Genomic DNA, 17,542 nt, shown 5'->3' with positions numbered 1-17,542 from the left:
ATGTTTTCTGGTATCTTCAAATTACAATCCTACGCTATCGTGTCCGTATGTTGTGTTTAGATATAGTGCTTAGGTTGTACTTCACGATTCTTCTGACGCATGTTACTTTGAAAAGTTGAGTTCAGTAACGTCTTGCGCCACGCGGAGGGCCTGCATGGTTTTGGTCAGGAATGATTTTTCGCCCAGAGACATCCGACGCCGACATCGGATTCTTCATTTAGATACGTTTCCTGTAGCCAGGCCATCAAAAGTATTCATTGAATGTGCATGGAATGTTGGTGCCCGTGATTTCTGTGTGTACGTGCTCTCGTATATATGATCATTTTTGTATATAGACACCTCATAGCATCACTACAAAATTATCTTAAGTGTCTCTGTCACATCATCATTGTACAGTACTCACGGATTGAAATAGGACATTCGGAGCGCGTGGCCGTCGCTACATGCAGCGCCGCTCGTGGGTGCCCATAGAACCATGCATTGTGGTATAGCGCGAGATGGAGAACATCTACGGAACAGAACTGCTCCTTCCGGTCGCCAACGAGAGCCGGCCTTAACACACTACTCCAGTGTGGCGCTGCAACGCTTGCGCGCCTTCGCGTGCCGACCGAAATGGCTCGACGGTGTGCGCGAGCAGACGACGCTCTCGTTGCACGCGCTTTGGCGATGCGGCACGCATGCTGTGCAAGCAAGACACGGCATTCAGCTACGAGATTGCGCCTTACGTGCCTTCGTAGATATGATAAACATCTGCACAAAAGAATAGCTTATTTCGTGCGAACACCTGTGGAGTAGCCGACGAGAAACTGCCTTCTTTACTTCAGCCTCGAAATGATAACTCCTGGCATTGTTGGTCGTACTGACGTCAGCAGAAGCCGAGCCACAGGTAGTTATATATGGTGAACACAAGACGCGCCTCCGTTTCAAACACGAGCAGCAATGCCAGGCATACCCATCTCGGAGCGGATGCAGATTGTGACTCTGTCTGCAGCAGATTTACCGCAGCAACAAATCGCCGATATGACCGGACGTCCCCGCTCGTCGGTGAGCAGGATTGTGCGGGCTTTCAGGACGGATGCTCGCTTGACAACTCTGCCCAGAGGACACCGGCCGAAGGTGATGACCAAGTTTGACGACGAGCGTATAGTTGAAGCAACGAGACGAAACCCGAACTTGACGGCGAAAGAAATACGAAGCGACATGGGGCTCGCAGCCAGCACGCAAGTAGTACGCGAGCGCCTTCACATGAGTGGCCTTCGTAGTTGTGTGACGGTGATTAAGCCCTTCATCTCTTCAGAAAACAGGATCAAAAGGCTGCTGTTTGCACAGGACCATCGGTCCTGGACAATGGAAGCGTAGTAGAATGTCATTTTTACGGACGAGAGCACGTTCACATCAAAATGGGACCAGCAGCAGCTTCGTGTGGAGGACACAAAGCAAGATGTAGGTGGACTCCTCCACAAATTCGGGAGTTACACAGCGTCTCTAAAGAAATCCGCCAACGATTATCTTTCTTTACATTCGCGTAGCGCATGATAGACGTGATAGATGGTATGTGGTGGCTAGGTATGCGCTTTCATCAAAAACTACGTTATATATTCCGTGCACTCCGCTACCGCGAGGAGAGAGCGCACGCCGAAAAACTTTTCACCGGCGCCTTGTTTCGTGCGTTGGACCCAAGCAGTTCGCAGAAATGGTCACTAAAGGCAGTGCATTCTGCCAACATTTCAAGAGCAGGACCCCCTATCATCGCGGTTATCAATCGCAGTGAAGTAAAATGATGTCTTGTGTTCTTTCCGCTTCCTTCACCCAGGTTCGACGCCCTCAATCTGCAACGTGGTGCAAGCAGCGGTCGATGTAGCGTCAACGTGTGAGGGTGTATTTCCAAAGACGGCTTCCGCTTGTACGCCTAGACGGCCGCTTTAATGCCGCAGCATACTTAGACCTCCTCGACACCGTCCTTATGCCGTACGCCCTGGATGGCCCATTTAAGGACGATTTGTTTTACTTCCAGCACGACCGGAGCCCAGTTCACACCGCAGCACCCGTGACTAGCCTGCTGGAAGACAGGTGTGTGATGGTGTTGAACTGGCCTCCATAAGGTGCGGACATGAATATTATTGAGAATGTATGGGCTGAAATAAAGAAGGCCCTGTCTCGTCGGCCGCTCCACAGGTGTTCTTCGGACAACTTGTGGGCGTCTGTTCAAGGAGAATCGGAGAAGCTAGCGCGTTCTTCCTTGGCTGATAGCCTCTACGAAAGCTTGCCACGCAGAATGGCCGCCGCATTCGTTTCTTGAGGCGAACCAAAAAAATACTGAGGCTTCGTTTAAATGTTGCACGAGGACAAGCCTGTGACTTCTTCTTTTCTTTTCTTTTCTTTTTTTTTTTTTTGTCTTTACAAAACGGACGAAATAGACTTTCTTTTCTTTTGTGCTAGTGTTGATCATGTCTACGAAGGCACGTATCTCGTAGCTGAATTCTATGTCTTAATTGCACAGCATGCGTGCCGCATCGCCAGAACACGTGTAAAGAGAGCGTCGTCTGCTCGCGCAGATTGACTGCACCATGAATAGGAATGATTGACTGCACCAGACTGCACCATAAATATGTGCAGAAGGTGCAGAGAAACTTGGCTGAATCGAACAGACCTAAAAAGGCGCGCAAGCCTTGCAGCGCCACGCAGGCAGTGTGGTAAACTACAGGCCGGCTCGTTGGCGACCGGAAGGAGCAATTCTGCTTTGTAGATGTTCTTGCCCTCGCGCTATACCACAATGCAGCACCTTGGTCCCATGAGCATCCACGGGCGGCGCTGCATGTAGCGACGGCCACGCGCTCCGAATGTCATATTTCAATCCGTGAGTACTGTACATAACCATTGCGTACACTGTGTGTATTGAACATCATTTTATACATGTGAATGTGACAATTAGTTTATGTGTAACTGTGCCTTTCCGTGGGTCTATATGGTTATATGTTAGTGAGTCAGGTCTCGGTCACCAGTTTGAAAACGTGCCGTGTTTACAACGCTTCGTTTTTTTTTTTTTTTTGTATATGTTATCGTCCTGGTGCAATTGTGCCGTGATTGTGACTCAGTGTTCGTGTCGTCTCTTGTTGAAACTTTTCTAAACATAAGGCTATCGAGCTTTTTCGCAGGCTGTCGTTGCTCAATAAGCTCGGAACTGGTGTTAAGCTTTGCGTCCTCTTGTAGATTTGGTATACGTGTTACAAGCGCTTCTGCAGCGATATCGGATTTCCAAATTCTGGTGTCACACTGTAGGGAAGCGGAGTAAGTTTCCAGGTCTCGTAATAACATGTAATGCATTTACACAACGAAATTTGTTTCGTTAAACAGTCCGCATTTGGAAAGGGACAAATGTTAATGATCACAGACGACATAATTAACTCAGACGGCATCTTAGTCGGCGCTAATAGCTAGGCGGCTTTCGCGCGACGACACCGCGTACCGGTACCGTCTCTGCCAGCTGTTAGCCATCGCGCGCTCTTGTTAAACCGCGTCTTGCATGCGCATGGCGCAGTTTTGCTTATGCGTTCAAATATCAAAAGTATAGTTGAGACGGCAATGATGGTACGACAGCGCATGCCAACGCCTGCTGTTGTACAGGGTTCATCGCGCATGCGTGGTCTGGAGTAAGCTGTAACGGTAAAACCGTGGCTGTAAGTGTTTTTGTGGTAGAATAGTAACGCTGTGCTAAAATGCTCTTGTCAATTAACTCCGTAAGCGTTTACCACTAAACATCGCCTGGCGTTCAAAAAGTTGCGAAAAATCTGTACGCATGTCAACATGGTCTTACGAACTTACGATTGGCCACGTAAGAAGTCTCGGTAGAGAGGAATGTCACATGGAGCATCGACGAGAAGATCGTACCGGTGTGACTCGGAGTTGATGCGGTGCAGGAATAATTCGCTTCCTGCTTGCAAGGTGTGCGTTCTCCGGCCGAGAACATCGGCAATGTTCCATTGTAAAGCTATACTCAAGGGCCACTTCAGCGGTGCCGGGGAAAGCAAAAAAAAAAAAAAAAGGCCACTGCGAAGGCCCCCGCTCGCCTCTCTAATACGCGAAGCAACTGGACACAAACTCAAAAGATTTGCATGCAGAGAAGTAGGCTTATTTGCTGCCGCGCACTGTCCCAGCTGACAGCTCTGAACGCAGTGGCGACTGACGTATGAAAGACCGTCCGCGTGCCAATTTCGTAGGCATGACACAATCTCCACCAATATAGGAATAGAGCGCCGCGACTGTCGGTGTGGGGCGCATTCAGCTTCCGAGCATAGGCGACACTCTCCCTCTCTGAACAGAGAGGCATAAAAAAAAAATATGCATCAACTTGTCTAAGTAATACATGCGACGCTGCGAGTATGTCAGTGACGTCGCCGAAAGGAGGAATGATCAAACACAGCACCGTGGTCCACAACGACTGCACATCGTTCCATACATAGCAGGCAACGCTATGGAGGCTACAGAGACTTATTGCAGTGGCTTCGTTCGCACGTGGTATAGTTCGATGTTTTTTACAGCAATTGTTTGCAACTGTTATTTTATATATAGGCTCAGCACTGAATGAAGCACGCTTTAACCCTTAGAAACAAACACACTGTGGTACAGGGCTGTTAATGCGTTGTTTTAGATCATTTTTATTTTTGTTCTTTTCCAGTTTCTTTATTTGCAACCCGTCGCGAGGAGCCTCACATGCATGCTCGCGCGAGCGAACGCTGCTGACGCGCAGCGAAGCATGGACGGAACGCGCGGAGTGATAACTTTTCTTGACCGAACTTCTTGCGTAGCTTCTACAGCGTTCACTGCCGTGTATGGAACGGAGTGTAAGAGAGACGCAAGTTTTATATGCGCTTCTGTGGCGCTACGTACATGGTTCTCCACTTCTTCTGAACACATTTGCGAAGCTTCTATATCTCGTTTACAAAGCTTTCATAAAAGCCGTAGACAGCGCAGGCACATTTCATACTACCCGCGAGGCCCATTTCTCTAAAAAGGAATAGACGGATTGGAGAAAGAACTGACTGGAAAATTGCCACGTTGCGCGCGCGGCGGGGGGGGGGGGGGGGGGGGGGGCGCAACATTCTGGAAAACGCCGCTGGGCTATCCCCGGTCCATTACCGAGACAGGTCATACATCATCGCCGATGGAAATCGCAGAGATCTGGTCCCAACAGCTGGTGTTTCGGAAAGCGAGTCGAGAAAATGAAGCCAGACAAAAAGGAAAGGAGAACGGGGTAAGGGGTATATGCAGCACCCAAGGGAGCGGCATTGATCAGGAGCGATTCCCATTGTTCGTGACCGGTGTACACTTCCGAAGTGGTCGATGGTGTCCGATTTAATCGATGCGACTCCCGTCACAGCCCTTTGCTACACGCGAGACATTTACTTCTGTCTTCCCCACTGCCCCCAATTCGCCTTGGAGTCGCGCAGAGCTCCTGGCTGGCTGGCTTCGCCTCATAACGTCCTGCGTCGTGCTTTGCAGCGAAACCCAACCGGCTAAGCGGGCATGCTGGACACGCCGTGTACTACATGAGGTCCCCCCTGCCGAACATGCGCAGAATTCGAGGCATCGTTTGTTTCGCTTTTGATTGGTTTCTTCTTTCGTTCTCCTGGCGTTCCGCCTTTTCTTTCTTTTCTTTTTTTTTTTTTTTTTTGCTGTTTATGTACGCTGCGTCTGCTCCATCGTTGCATGCAGCAAGAAACTTGGCTGGCTCGCGCTTCCAAACGCGCATATGATGGCCAAGGAAGAAAAAGAAGTCAAAAGCAGACAAGCAAGAAACGGGAGTGCCCCCTGTATACGGCACACCTCACGAGAACCGCGCAGTGTTGAGGAGGCTAGGGTCGGTCGTAATCAGGGGCCTAATTCAAGTTTTTGCATCTTCTTCAAGCCTGTGCTATAGTCGTTTTCTTCTTCCTTACTTTATATATATATATATATATATATATATATATATATATATATATATATATATATATATTACTGGCACGTGTGCATTGTTCACCCTCGTATATACGTCGAGAGTGTTTCTTGCACTCCATTTCGGTGTCAGCGTCCGGCGTTGGCGTCCCGTGAGCAAAAATTACCGTATATATTTAGGTATATGTATATGCCAGGCCTTGTTACATGACATGCGGTATATGCGCGTTATATTGCCATACATTCTTGACAAATTTATTCCTCGGAATTTTCAGAATGACAGCCCACAAACAAATGTCATGAAACAATAAAACACCCACAGCGCATGCCTTCTATATTACATATTCTTAGACTGAATTATTAAGAGTGCAAAACAATAACAGAAACTTCAAAAATTATGTAATTTTCTTGGCGCGGCTTTGTACTATCTCCGGGATCGCCCCACGCAAGAGGCCGCGTTTCTGCCACCCAGAAAGCTCGCCTTCGTGCATAGCCTTCTCCAGCAGCGTTCCCTGGTAAACATTACGACTACACAAGCTGCAGTTGCCGGGAAGCGTGAGAAGCAGTCAGAGATCTTTGAATGCTATCGCGTTCCACTTTTAAAGGCGAAGTTAAGCGCCCTCCAAATTTTTAGTAGCAGCTATTTGTTACAGCCACAATTTTTCCAGTAAGGAAGAAAAAAGAATTATGGGGTTCTACGTGCCAAAACCACTTTCTGATTATGAGGCACGCCGTAGTGGAGGACTCCGGAAATTTCGACCACCTGGGGTTCTTTAACGTGCACCTAAATCTAAGTACACACGAGTGTTTCCGCATTTCGCCCCCATCGAAATGCGGCCGCTGTGGCTGGAATTCGATCCCGCGACCTCGTGCTCAGCAGCCCAACACCATAGCCACTGAGGTAGAAGAAAAACAAAGCACATTTCATTCATTCAGTCATTTTTATTTAATTAGTTAGTTCTTTTGTCAGCTAGTTTCTTCATTAATCCGTTAGTCAGTCAGTCAGTCAGTCAGTCGGTCGGTCGGTCGGTCAGTCAGTCAGTCAGTCAGTCAGTCAGTCAATCAGTCAGTCAGTCAGTCAGTCAGTCAGTCAGTCAGTCAGTCAGTCAGTCAGCTAGTAAGTTGGTTGATTTGTTAGTTAATTAGTTAGTTAGTTAGTTAGTTAATTAGTTAGTTAGTTAGTTAGTTAGTTAGTTAGTTAATTAGTTAGTTAGTTAGTTAGTTAGTTAGTTAGTTAGTTAGTTAGTTAGTTAGTTAGTTAGTTAGTTAGTTAGTTAGTTAGTTAGTTAGTTAGTTAGTTAGTTAGTTCATTTGGAAACTTATTCGTTTATTCCTACCTTCGTCTATCTTGATTAGCCAGCGACCGTGTGCTGTCAAATCCCTTATTCGTTGACGCTAGCTCTAGCTTCTAGAGCACTGCACTGTGGTGTCAAATGTAAGAAACTATCAGAAAGAGACCTAGCGATGTGTACGAATAGCAAGTGCCTCCGAGCCGTGTAGATGTGACGTCTTTGCTCCGCCTTATTCTCCATCCGCCATCCCTCGCAACTTGCTCTCCCACTAGTTTACTTTATATTGTCTTTATTTTTTTCGATGGAGATGAAGTTATCGTACGTGACGCCTTCTTCAGCCATTTTCATCTTGCCCGATCGAATCTGTCTCCACCACACCATGGTGCTACGTCCTTTACCCCTTTCAGTCCCGAACCCATTTTTTTAATCTTCTCTTAGCGGATGGGTTTCAGATTGCAGTTTTTGTTGGACTCTTTGGCTTCCGTTGACTCCTGCATACTAATGCAAGATTCTAGAAGAGGCTTGCAAATGCTTTAAGGCGGGATGCTGGACCAACTCAAGAAAATTGTTTGGTATATTATGCCGTCAGATGGCAGCTAAATAGACGCGTGCCTTCGACGTATGCCAGATCAGAGAACGGCGTTATTCTCTGCCTTTCCCTCCCTCCCGTACACTTTTAGCTGCCAGCTCTTCGGAGACCTCCGTTTCTGACGCTTCATATCGTGGAGTTTAAAATGCGCCGCAATTTTCGCACGCGCCGCGTTCCCGAAGACTTTTCAATGACCTGTTGTGAACTCATTTATGAGTTCATTTCTTATTACTATTTCACCGCAAAAGAGGACGAGAGGTATTGCTTTTGGCTAGACATTTAAACGACGTTCATTTGCAAGGTCAAGAAAAATATCGTAAATGAATTGGGTATAACTAACATGTACAATCATCTTTTTTTTGTCTGTTAAAATAAAACGTGAATGAAACTTTTGTAATGAAGAAACGATTTATTATTTACATCTTTTTACCGGCCCGCTTCACCTCCTTGCGCAATTATTTCCATCGAACTCGTTCTTCGTCATCGGACATTTTCCATGACTATACTCAACGACATTATCGTTTGGAGCCGTTTACTTTGGCAGCAGCAACAGGCCAGTTTGCGCTGCACTCCACTAATTCGTTTACGCTTACTAGGTTGATAGGGACGTGCCGTCTCTGCTATTTCAACGAGGTACTACCAGGATTCGCCTACACTAGACGCCAGACGATGACCACATTAACGAGGGGAACGGATTAACCTATCGACCAAGTTTTTAGTATAGAGTTCCCGTGCGTACACGCACACCTTGGTATATAAGTTACATGAGCAGGGATAAAGTGCCTCAGAAAGACTGGCCTACGTTTCGATAGGTGGACCTATATATTTTTGACAAAGATAGGCCCACCTATCGAAACGTAGCCCAGCCTTTCTGAGGCACTTCATCCCTGTTCATGTAAATTCTATACCACTGTACGCTACTCCATATGTCGACTTCCTTCTTGATTTAACTCTAACTTTATACGCGCAGTGCCTCCCCGACAGCCTTCGGAGAACCACGATCAATATACATGTTGCATTTACTTCTGCCCGAAGATACCCGTTCCCACATCGGAAATCGTCTTTCGACTCCGATGGAAGCATCGGGTCTTGTCCAGTGCCCACTTTCAGATTTGTTCACCCTCAGCCTCATCTCCGCGCGCCTCTCTTGCCTCCATCAAGACGACGCGGCGAAAACGAGGCAAAGCTGAAGCGGACATTGCGAAAGCCGTAATGTTTAACGTCCGTGAATTGCGCTCGCGAATTAATGTACCAAAGCGAACGATCCTGTGTGCACGTCGCCTAGTCTCGGTAAGAACTGCAGCACCCTATCTTTACATGTGTATAGAAACTGTTCACAATGCGACATTTAAGAAACATTAGAATTGCGCAACGTGAGAAGACTCATAACGTTCTCTCGCATGCAATAACATGGGGACGTGGAAATACCTCGAAAGAGACCATGGATCACCCTGGTGACGCCGTGTATAGTGCTATGCGTCTGAAAAATTAGACACCAACCCAAGTTGTGTCGCTTTTCTTCTTTAAAATTTTTCCGTGCCTCCGCAGAGCCACTTGATGGGATAGCGTTTGTGTAAACCCGCAGCTTGGGCCCTTTCATCGCACATTTGGGATACGCTAATGTTCATCTGCACTGTCGCGAATAATTTTTTTTCTGGTTCCACTATATAAACATTTAAGAACAGCTAGAACCCGCTAAATATATTGACGCTCTTATTGATATATTTTGTGTTGGTCCTTTTTCGGCTGGCTAGCTCTGTTGTCGCGCTGCCATTTGATGATGATGATGATGATGATGATGATGATGATGATGATGATGATGATGATGATGATGATGATGATGATGATGATGATGATGATGATCCACTCATGGGTACTGGAAATTAGTCGCTGTTCCGCGCTCTTGCGTGTACCTGCATGCTTGCCTTGCTTCTTCAATCTCCCGATTTCGACGGTGTCATTCTCATGGAAATGAGATCTGTCGACTCAAGGGCTTAGGGAGGAGCAGGAAGAGGAGGGGGATATTTTAATGAAGAGAACGGAAGAGAGGTTGGCCTGGAGAGCGTGTCTCCAGCCTACTACTCCTCAATAGGATAAGGGGAAATGGGAGATTAAGGGAAAGGCAGGTGGCAGGTGTATATGGTACAGTGAACTACTACTTATATGTTGTCCAATACGCTGATACGCGCTTTAGGCACAATACACACAAGAACAATCTTGTCTACACAAAACGTTATCGCGCGCACACACATTTCGCACTGCCTTCACGTCTCCCAGTTTCTAGAGACGACTGTCGAAGCCAGCCTCACATAGAAAGTTCAAGAGTTATTTTACGGTGCGTTGGGCATGGTCAACTCTTCTCAACGTTCCTAAAATATTTTCTCCCGGAAAGGGGTGGGAGTCTAAGCAGTCAACACTTTACTTAAGTGTCCTTCGCTCGGCCGCATATTGAGGACAAACGCAAAGTGTATAAGCTATTGTCTCGGGAGTGTGACGGACGCTACAGTCAGGATCCCGTTCTCGTCGAGTCTTGTGAAGGTACCGGTGAGTGCACGCCACACCGAGTCGTAGTCGATGGATCAGTGTTTTCTGGCCGCAACCGAAGCGGAAGCCGGAATCGCAAACCAGCGTCAAGTGTATGGAGGCACTCTTGCAGGTGTTCGAGGTTGTCTCATTGCCGCGCCATAGAGGTTTTCATGGACTTGCGGAGCATTGGGTTGATGTCATGCCGTGAAAAATTAAGTTTTATAACGTTCCTGTCACCGTGTGCCTTTCTTGCCTCCGCGTCAGCCTGTTCATTTCCGGCTATTCCACAATGGCTAGGAATCCACTGCAGCACGACGGTATGCCCGGATTGAGACGCCTCAGCAAGCAGAGCCATGATGTCATAAACTAGAGGACTATACGTGGTTCTGTGATTATTGTAATTGCTTATGAGTTGCAGTGCCCGTTTTGAGTCACAGAACACTGTGAACATTTCTCGAGGCTTTGTTGCGGTATGCAGCGGACTGCTTCTCGTACGCCGGTCAACTCAGCTGCTGTTGACGATGGTTTGTGTCCTATCTTGAATCGTTGCGTGATCCCCATCCCCCCCCCCCCCACACACACACACAAAAATTAAATTATGGGGTTTTACGTGCCAAAACCACTTTCTGATTATGAGGCACGCCGTAGTGGAGGACTCCGGAAATTTCGACCACCTGGGGTTCTTTAACGTGCACCTAAATCTAAGAACACCGGTGTTTTCGCATTTCGCCCCCATCGAAATGCGGCCGCCGTGGCCGGGATTCGATCCCGCGACCTCTGGCTCAGCAGCCCAACACCATAGCCACTGAGCAACCACGGCGGGCGATCCCCATTCCAGGTACTATGTAAGCTGCCGCGGAAGAAGTCTGTGTCACGGAACCATCTGCAAAAACATGTTCTGTATATCCGTACATCTAAGTAATGTAGGATAGCGCGAAATGCTTGAGCCCAGCAAGCGGCATTTTCGACTTCTTCGTTATTCCGGGGATTGAGAGAGTCACCGTCGGCTTTGCTATCGTCCAGAGTAGAATTTCTGGTACGTCATGCGTTGCGAAGTCCGACGGCAGTAGATCTTGTTGCGACAACACGACTTCTGAGTAGGCGGCGTCATATCGTATGCTTGTTGCGTTCGTCAGCGGATGATTCAGGTGTCTAGTCAGTAGCCTTAGATGCACTTGCAATGGCTCATGTAGATAAACTCGAGTTGGGCAAGCGCGTGCCTTTGCAATGGTTCTCCAAGTAGAAGTACATCGAGGAAGACCTAGGGAAATTATTAGTGCGCAAGCCTGAGCACTTTCAAGTGTGCGTACGGCAGATGTACTAATCCGAGAAAGTACAAGCGCACTGTAGCGGAGGTATCCAACAAAAAGTTGCGTAATACAGCGGCAGAAGAGACGATTTGGATGACCCCCACGATTTTCCAGACATATGAAGAATGTCTTGAGCAAAGCTATCCAGTCAAGGACTTAGGCGTCCTTCTTTACTGTGCACGCGCTAGTTCGTACGACGAGCTGCCTCCCGATTTCGTTGGCGACGTTCATATGACGTTAACCACAGTCACGGTGGCATATTTTAGCCAGTGTTGCGGAAGCAGAAGCTTGCATTCCTATAGTGTTGTTGTTGCTGTTAATTATTATTATTATTATTATTATTATTATTATTATTATTATTATTATTATTATTATTATTATTATTATTATTATTAAATATTATTATTATTATTATTATTATCATTATTATTATTATTATTATTATTATTATTATTATTATTATTATTATTATTATTATTATTATTATTATTATTATTATTATTATTCATTTACCGACTACGAAGGAGTAGAACGAAATTTAGGTGCATACACGTAGCAGGAAGCAGAAGTACAAGCGCGGTATCGTTTCAAGAAAAGAAAGAAGCATAAAAAAATGTATGCAAATTTGAATAGCTACAGTATTAAAGAATTCAGATTAGGAAAAAACAAATGAAATTTTTTAATTGTCTATAAATACTTAGTGCGTCGATACTTAGGCACATTGTCCATGAAGAACGACGTCAAGGCTACCAATAAGTTCGTTGCGCCTCTATGCCGTTTCACACTCAAGCAATTTTTATACCCTCATCTTCTCGCTTCCATCGCCTGCATCGTTCAAATAATGAGCACAAGTGCCGTTATGTGCGCGTCTGACATTTCAAAAGAGAGAGAAAAACATTATTCTATATTCATCGCGGCGTGTTAGCAAACTTTATTTAACCGAACTTCTGACGCATATTATGTACAAACTGGTCACCGAATACTGTTGGCGATTATGCGTAGCATTCGGGTCACACTTAAATGAGGCACGGACACAAGGTGTCGCGAATCACATTTCTTCTTGTTTCAGATTTTACTAAATTGGCGAGCTGCTTCTTGCGTTCCTTTATCGAGCTATAGCTTTAGTGTCGGCTTAAGTTGCAAGCAGTACCTGCTCACGTTTAATGCGCACACATCTCGCTCATTCATTCGCGTTTAAACGTTCGGATCTGACCCCCTCGCGATACATTTCTTCTCGGAGAAAACACATCCGGAAAGACGTTTATGTCGAAACTATTTGTTGCCCTTCCACCGTCGCCCTTGATTGCAGAGATGTTCCGCCATCCTCGACGAACCAGGACAGGTATAGGACGACGACCTCCTCGTGCCCCGTGCGCAGAACCAATCGCTCCGTGCACCGAACTTGGAAGCGCCCACCGCTCCGTAGCGCACAATTTCCGGCCGGATCGTTAGCGCCAAGGGCCGCGCTCGCATTTGCGAATTCTTCGCTCGCCGCGCGGCCCCGAGGAAGCGCGCGTTCAGGGCGCCGGGCGCACGTCGCGGCCGCTATACGTGCGCCGGATCAATGCGTGCGGCACCGAAAGGAGGAAAAAGGAATGAAAGCAGCGAGGAGGGTGATCGGGAGTGGCTCTCTGACCGGCGCGGACACTGGGCGTTCCTCTTGGGCGTTGGCCCGAAGGTGGGGGGGCGGGGGGGGGGGGGAATAAGGCACGTGCTCCCCGCACGCCAGTTCCGGCGTCGCCTTGTGGCATGGCCGTGGCTTGGCAAGGAAATGGCCGTTTTAAGCGCGCTCCGTAGGAAGGGCGGTCCCCGTTTTCAAAGGCAACACGAATCCTCTGCATCCGGAATCGGGAGTACGCGCGGGACGGTGAGGAAGACGTGCACCCGTAAGCTTATCTTTTCTTTAATTTTTCCCTTTCTTGCGTCGACGTTCCTTGTTCTGTTGGCAGACAATTCGCGACTGATGTTCTTCAGGCTGAGCATTGCGTCATATCCACCATCTCAGTCGTCAACCCTATTCCCCAATGAACGTTCGGTGCAGTAAATTTTAGCGCGCGGACGTAGACGCTTGACAGTGTCAGGCATCGCAGTTTCCCTCTATCCCTTTACTTTTCTTTTGAGACGGAACTTTTGCGCACCGACAAAGGGCCCTGATCGCAGTAGAATATTTGAGGAGGACAAAAGCACGTGGAACAACGCGAGGACGGGAGCTACGGCCGTTTTCCTTTAATTTTCAAGTTGAGCAACAATTGCTCAGATACGGAGATATAATGTTCTGTTGCTGTCGGTGTAGTCTCGCTTCCTCGCGTTGTCATTTTATCGGGCAATAACAACGTTCGAGTTTCGGCCTGCCACGGCATCGGACTTTCGGACTTGTGGCTTTAGTAGGGCCGTTGTGCAATGTGTGTACCCATTCATCCACGCCATCCTTTTTGACCATTATCATCATCATCATCAAAAAAATCTTCCCTTCACTTTGGCCCCCTCCCCTTTCTCGCTTCACCAGTGCATAGTAGCAGGCTCTACATAGAGAGCACCAGCTCAAACCAACCTCTATGCTTTTCTTGTAGATAACATATATCCCTCTGATCGAAGCCAAATTCATAAATATCGCCGGCATTCGCGGACAAGATTAAAAAAAAAAAGAACACCGTCCTGTACACTCTTGCAATTTTCTAATAGGAATATAGCGTGAGCGCAGAGAGAGAGAGAGAGAGAGAGAGAGAGAGAGAGAGAGAGAGAGAGAGAGAGAGAGAGAGAGAGGCAAAGGAAAGACAGGGAGGTTTACCAGAGATTATCTCCGTTTGGCTACCCTGTACTGGGGGAGGGACAAGGGGATGCGATAGGTGAGAGAGAGAAGGATAAAAAAACTTAAAAAGACCTACACACACGCGCACGTACATACAAACTGTTTCTGTGGGCACTGTCACGCAGCCCGCAAAGGCGTTTGTTACGCAGTGTCACCGTACAATCCTACGTCACACAGTGCAGTCACAATTTGTCAGAAAGTCCAGTGTCCTTTAAGTACCGCACTTGAGTTACTGTATAGGCTTCCTTTAGGGAGAGCCTATATAGAGTAACTCTACATATTATATTGACCGAAAATAAAGACAGGGACAGCGGAAGAGAAAACAAAAACGACACGGGTGGTATACCGCCCGATACTGCTGATACCGCCCGTGTCGTTATTGTGTTCTCTTCCGCCGTCCCCTTCTTTATTTGCAGTCAATATAATGTGCAGTAAACAGCAACTAGGCCAAACTGAAGTTTTTCTGAAACAATAACTCTAGACCGCACGGCATATCTGCGCCTCATAACCGCGAGAAATGGCAAGGATATGCGTAAGCACGCAATACAGTTTCCTGTTCGAATGCTCTCTGCTATACGCTGTTCGCTTTATGTAGGAGTCCACACGCGCTACCTTTTTTATCCGGAAGGCTTCATTGCTTTCTTTTTATTACAGTACTGACAATACTTCGCACGTGCTCATAAATGTTCTTTCCTCTTATCTTTATTCCCTGGCGCATGCGCGGGCTTCTAATGGTGATCAGAAAAAAGTGCGAAGCGCATCGCAGATGGAACGTCTACTCCTATTCTCACACCGGCTTTTCACAGGCAGGACTGCGCAGATAACCTTGCCAGGGCGTGTGTTCTCCTAATGCGAACAACGTAGAAAACGATACTCGCACCGGAGAGTGTTTTGTGCGCTTGCGCATACTGTCGCTGATCTCACCGCTCCGCGCCGTCACAGGACGTTTCCATGCCGTGCGGTAGACGCTTGCGCGATATTATTTAAAAAAAATAATGAGGGTCTACTACATCAACATGGTCGCGCACACTTGTCCACACAGGTGATCCCGTAGCCGGTGATGCGAAGAGCATGTCTTCCTGGAAACCGATGCCTTGGCCGAGGCCCGCTAGCCCTCATCGTGGTCGGTGCCCTCGTCCTGGGCGAACTGATCGGCCTGCTGGTGGTCAATCGGCTCGACCCTTCCCCGACGAACCGCAGCGGATCCTCCCCTCCGTCGTACCCGCAGCAACGACGCGCTGGCTCCGCCGCCCACGAAGACGACGAGGTGACTCCTGCAGGCGGCGCACGCGGCGTTCACATCCTGGACCTGCTCGCGCGGCGGACCCCCTTCAAGTTCGACGAAGACGCGGCCGAGCTCGACGCTAGCAGAAAGTACAAAATCGCGCGCTCCTTCCTCTCTCCCGACGCGGAGTTCGGCTCGCCGCACGCCGGCGAGGTGTGCCTGGCCACGCAGGGCTCGCTCGACCGGCTGCACACGCTCGTCGAACTGGCCCAGCTATGGAACGGACCCCTGTCTCTGGCCGTGTTCGTGGCGAACGCAGCGCAGTTCCAGGCGCTGCGCGCCTACCTCGCCCTGCTGCGCTCCTGCTCGGAGCCCGTGCGGGCCAACGTGCGCGTGAACCTCGTCTTCCCGGTCGGCGTGAACGTGACGCGCGCCGTCCCCTGGTCGACCCGCGGCGGCGGCGGCCAGGGGCCAGGGGAATTCTCGTGCGCCGGCCACGCCTCGCTGCTGCGCGCGCTGCAGGCTTCGGGGGGCGCCCGCGTGGTCCGCGGCAGCGTCAAGCAGATGCTCTACCCGCAGAACCACCTGCGCAACGTGGCCCGGGACGGCTGCTCGCCGCAGAAGCACTTCTTCGTCGTCGACATCGACGTGATGCCCAAGCCGGGCCTGTGGGACGAGCTGTCCGACTTCTTGGCGTCGGCCAACAGTGGCCGCCGGCCTCCATGCGCCAAGTGTGTGTTTGTGGTGCCCACGTACGAGGCGCGCGAGATGGTGCCCGTGCCGCGGACCAAGCGCGAGCTGCTCGCCATGGTGCGCCGCAGGGAGGCCCGCCCTTTCCACGAGAAGTCTTTCGTCTTCAACCAGTACGCCACCAACCACGCGGCCTGGGAGGCCCTGCCACGCTCCGAGGACGGCCTGCACGCCGCCTACCGGGTGCAGCACTACGAGTTCTTCTACGAGCCATTCTACGTGGCCGGCAAGGAGGTGCCCCGCTACGACGAGAGGTTCGTCGGTTACGGGTTCACGCGCAACACGCAGGTCAGTGCGCACGTCCTATACAAACACGGCCGGTTTAGCGCATTGTTCCGCGATCTGGCATTCGAATGCGAATGTAGATCATCGGATTGGAAGGCTGTATATTCAAAACGACCCAACAGGTGACTCAAGCACTGTTTGAGAAATGCAAATTGGGGAATGGAACTGGGGAAAGGGACGGGGGGAGAGGGCTGACGAACGATGATGATAAGGAAAAGAGGTGCGTAAAAACAACTCCACAACGTTGCGGCATCTCTAAAGCCAGGCGTCTAGCCCAGTGGCTGGTAGAAAGGCTATAGAGGCACTTGTAATCAAAGTTGCGCTGTTTGGATTAAGTCAAGGAGCCAAAAGAAACTCGCCTGATATCGGCCTCTTATCGGCGTTTGCGATGGAAGTGACCAGATCCTGCCGTCCTTGACCGCATGAAGAACAAATGCAAAAATACGTGAGCAAGTGTTTCTGGCACCTGAGAACATTCACAATTCGGGCTAGCATCAATACGACCTATGAAGTGTCCATAACGCCTGGTGAATGCGACACCAAGGCGAATCCGGTGCACCATATTTGCTTGGCTTCTTTTTAGTGTCCCGAGCATCGAGTGACTCTTGTTCCTTGCGCAGCACTTCCGGTTCACCTCCTGAAACAACCGGGGAAGAAATTCGAAATAAATAAGAAAAAAATGATACAGTGCAAGGCCTACCAGTACAAAATTCATGGGTTTCATTATGAATATATCAGAGTATAAGAGAGAGAGAGAGAGAGAGAGCAAGGACAGGAAAGGTAGGGAGGTCAACCAGAAGAGCATCCGGTTTGCTACCATAC

General features: G+C 48.8%; 1 protein-coding gene across 2 annotated transcripts in view; it reads left to right on the top strand.

The window, feature by feature from the left end:
- Positions 1-17,542, top strand: part of LOC142578816 (beta-1,4-glucuronyltransferase 1-like) — a 45,867-nt gene that overhangs the window by 10,986 nt on the left and 17,339 nt on the right. Inside the window, exons 1-2 of one of the 2 annotated variants that reach the window (XM_075688414.1) lie at positions 2,810-2,857; positions 15,503-16,723. In XM_075688414.1, the coding sequence (XP_075544529.1) occupies positions 15,521-16,723 (1,203 nt within the window). In that variant the 5' untranslated portion in view covers positions 2,810-2,857; positions 15,503-15,520. Of the gene's footprint in view, positions 1-2,809; positions 2,858-15,502; positions 16,724-17,542 lie in introns of those variants that run through there. The other variant, XM_075688413.1, reaches the window with a different exon arrangement.

The sequence above is a fragment of the Dermacentor variabilis genome, chromosome 4 (genome assembly GCF_050947875.1).
Source record: "Dermacentor variabilis isolate Ectoservices chromosome 4, ASM5094787v1, whole genome shotgun sequence".
In the NCBI taxonomy this organism is placed as follows: domain Eukaryota; kingdom Metazoa; phylum Arthropoda; class Arachnida; order Ixodida; family Ixodidae; genus Dermacentor; species Dermacentor variabilis.
The sequence above is the reverse complement of the archived record's forward strand: the minus strand, read 5'-3'. Positions and strand labels throughout refer to the sequence as shown.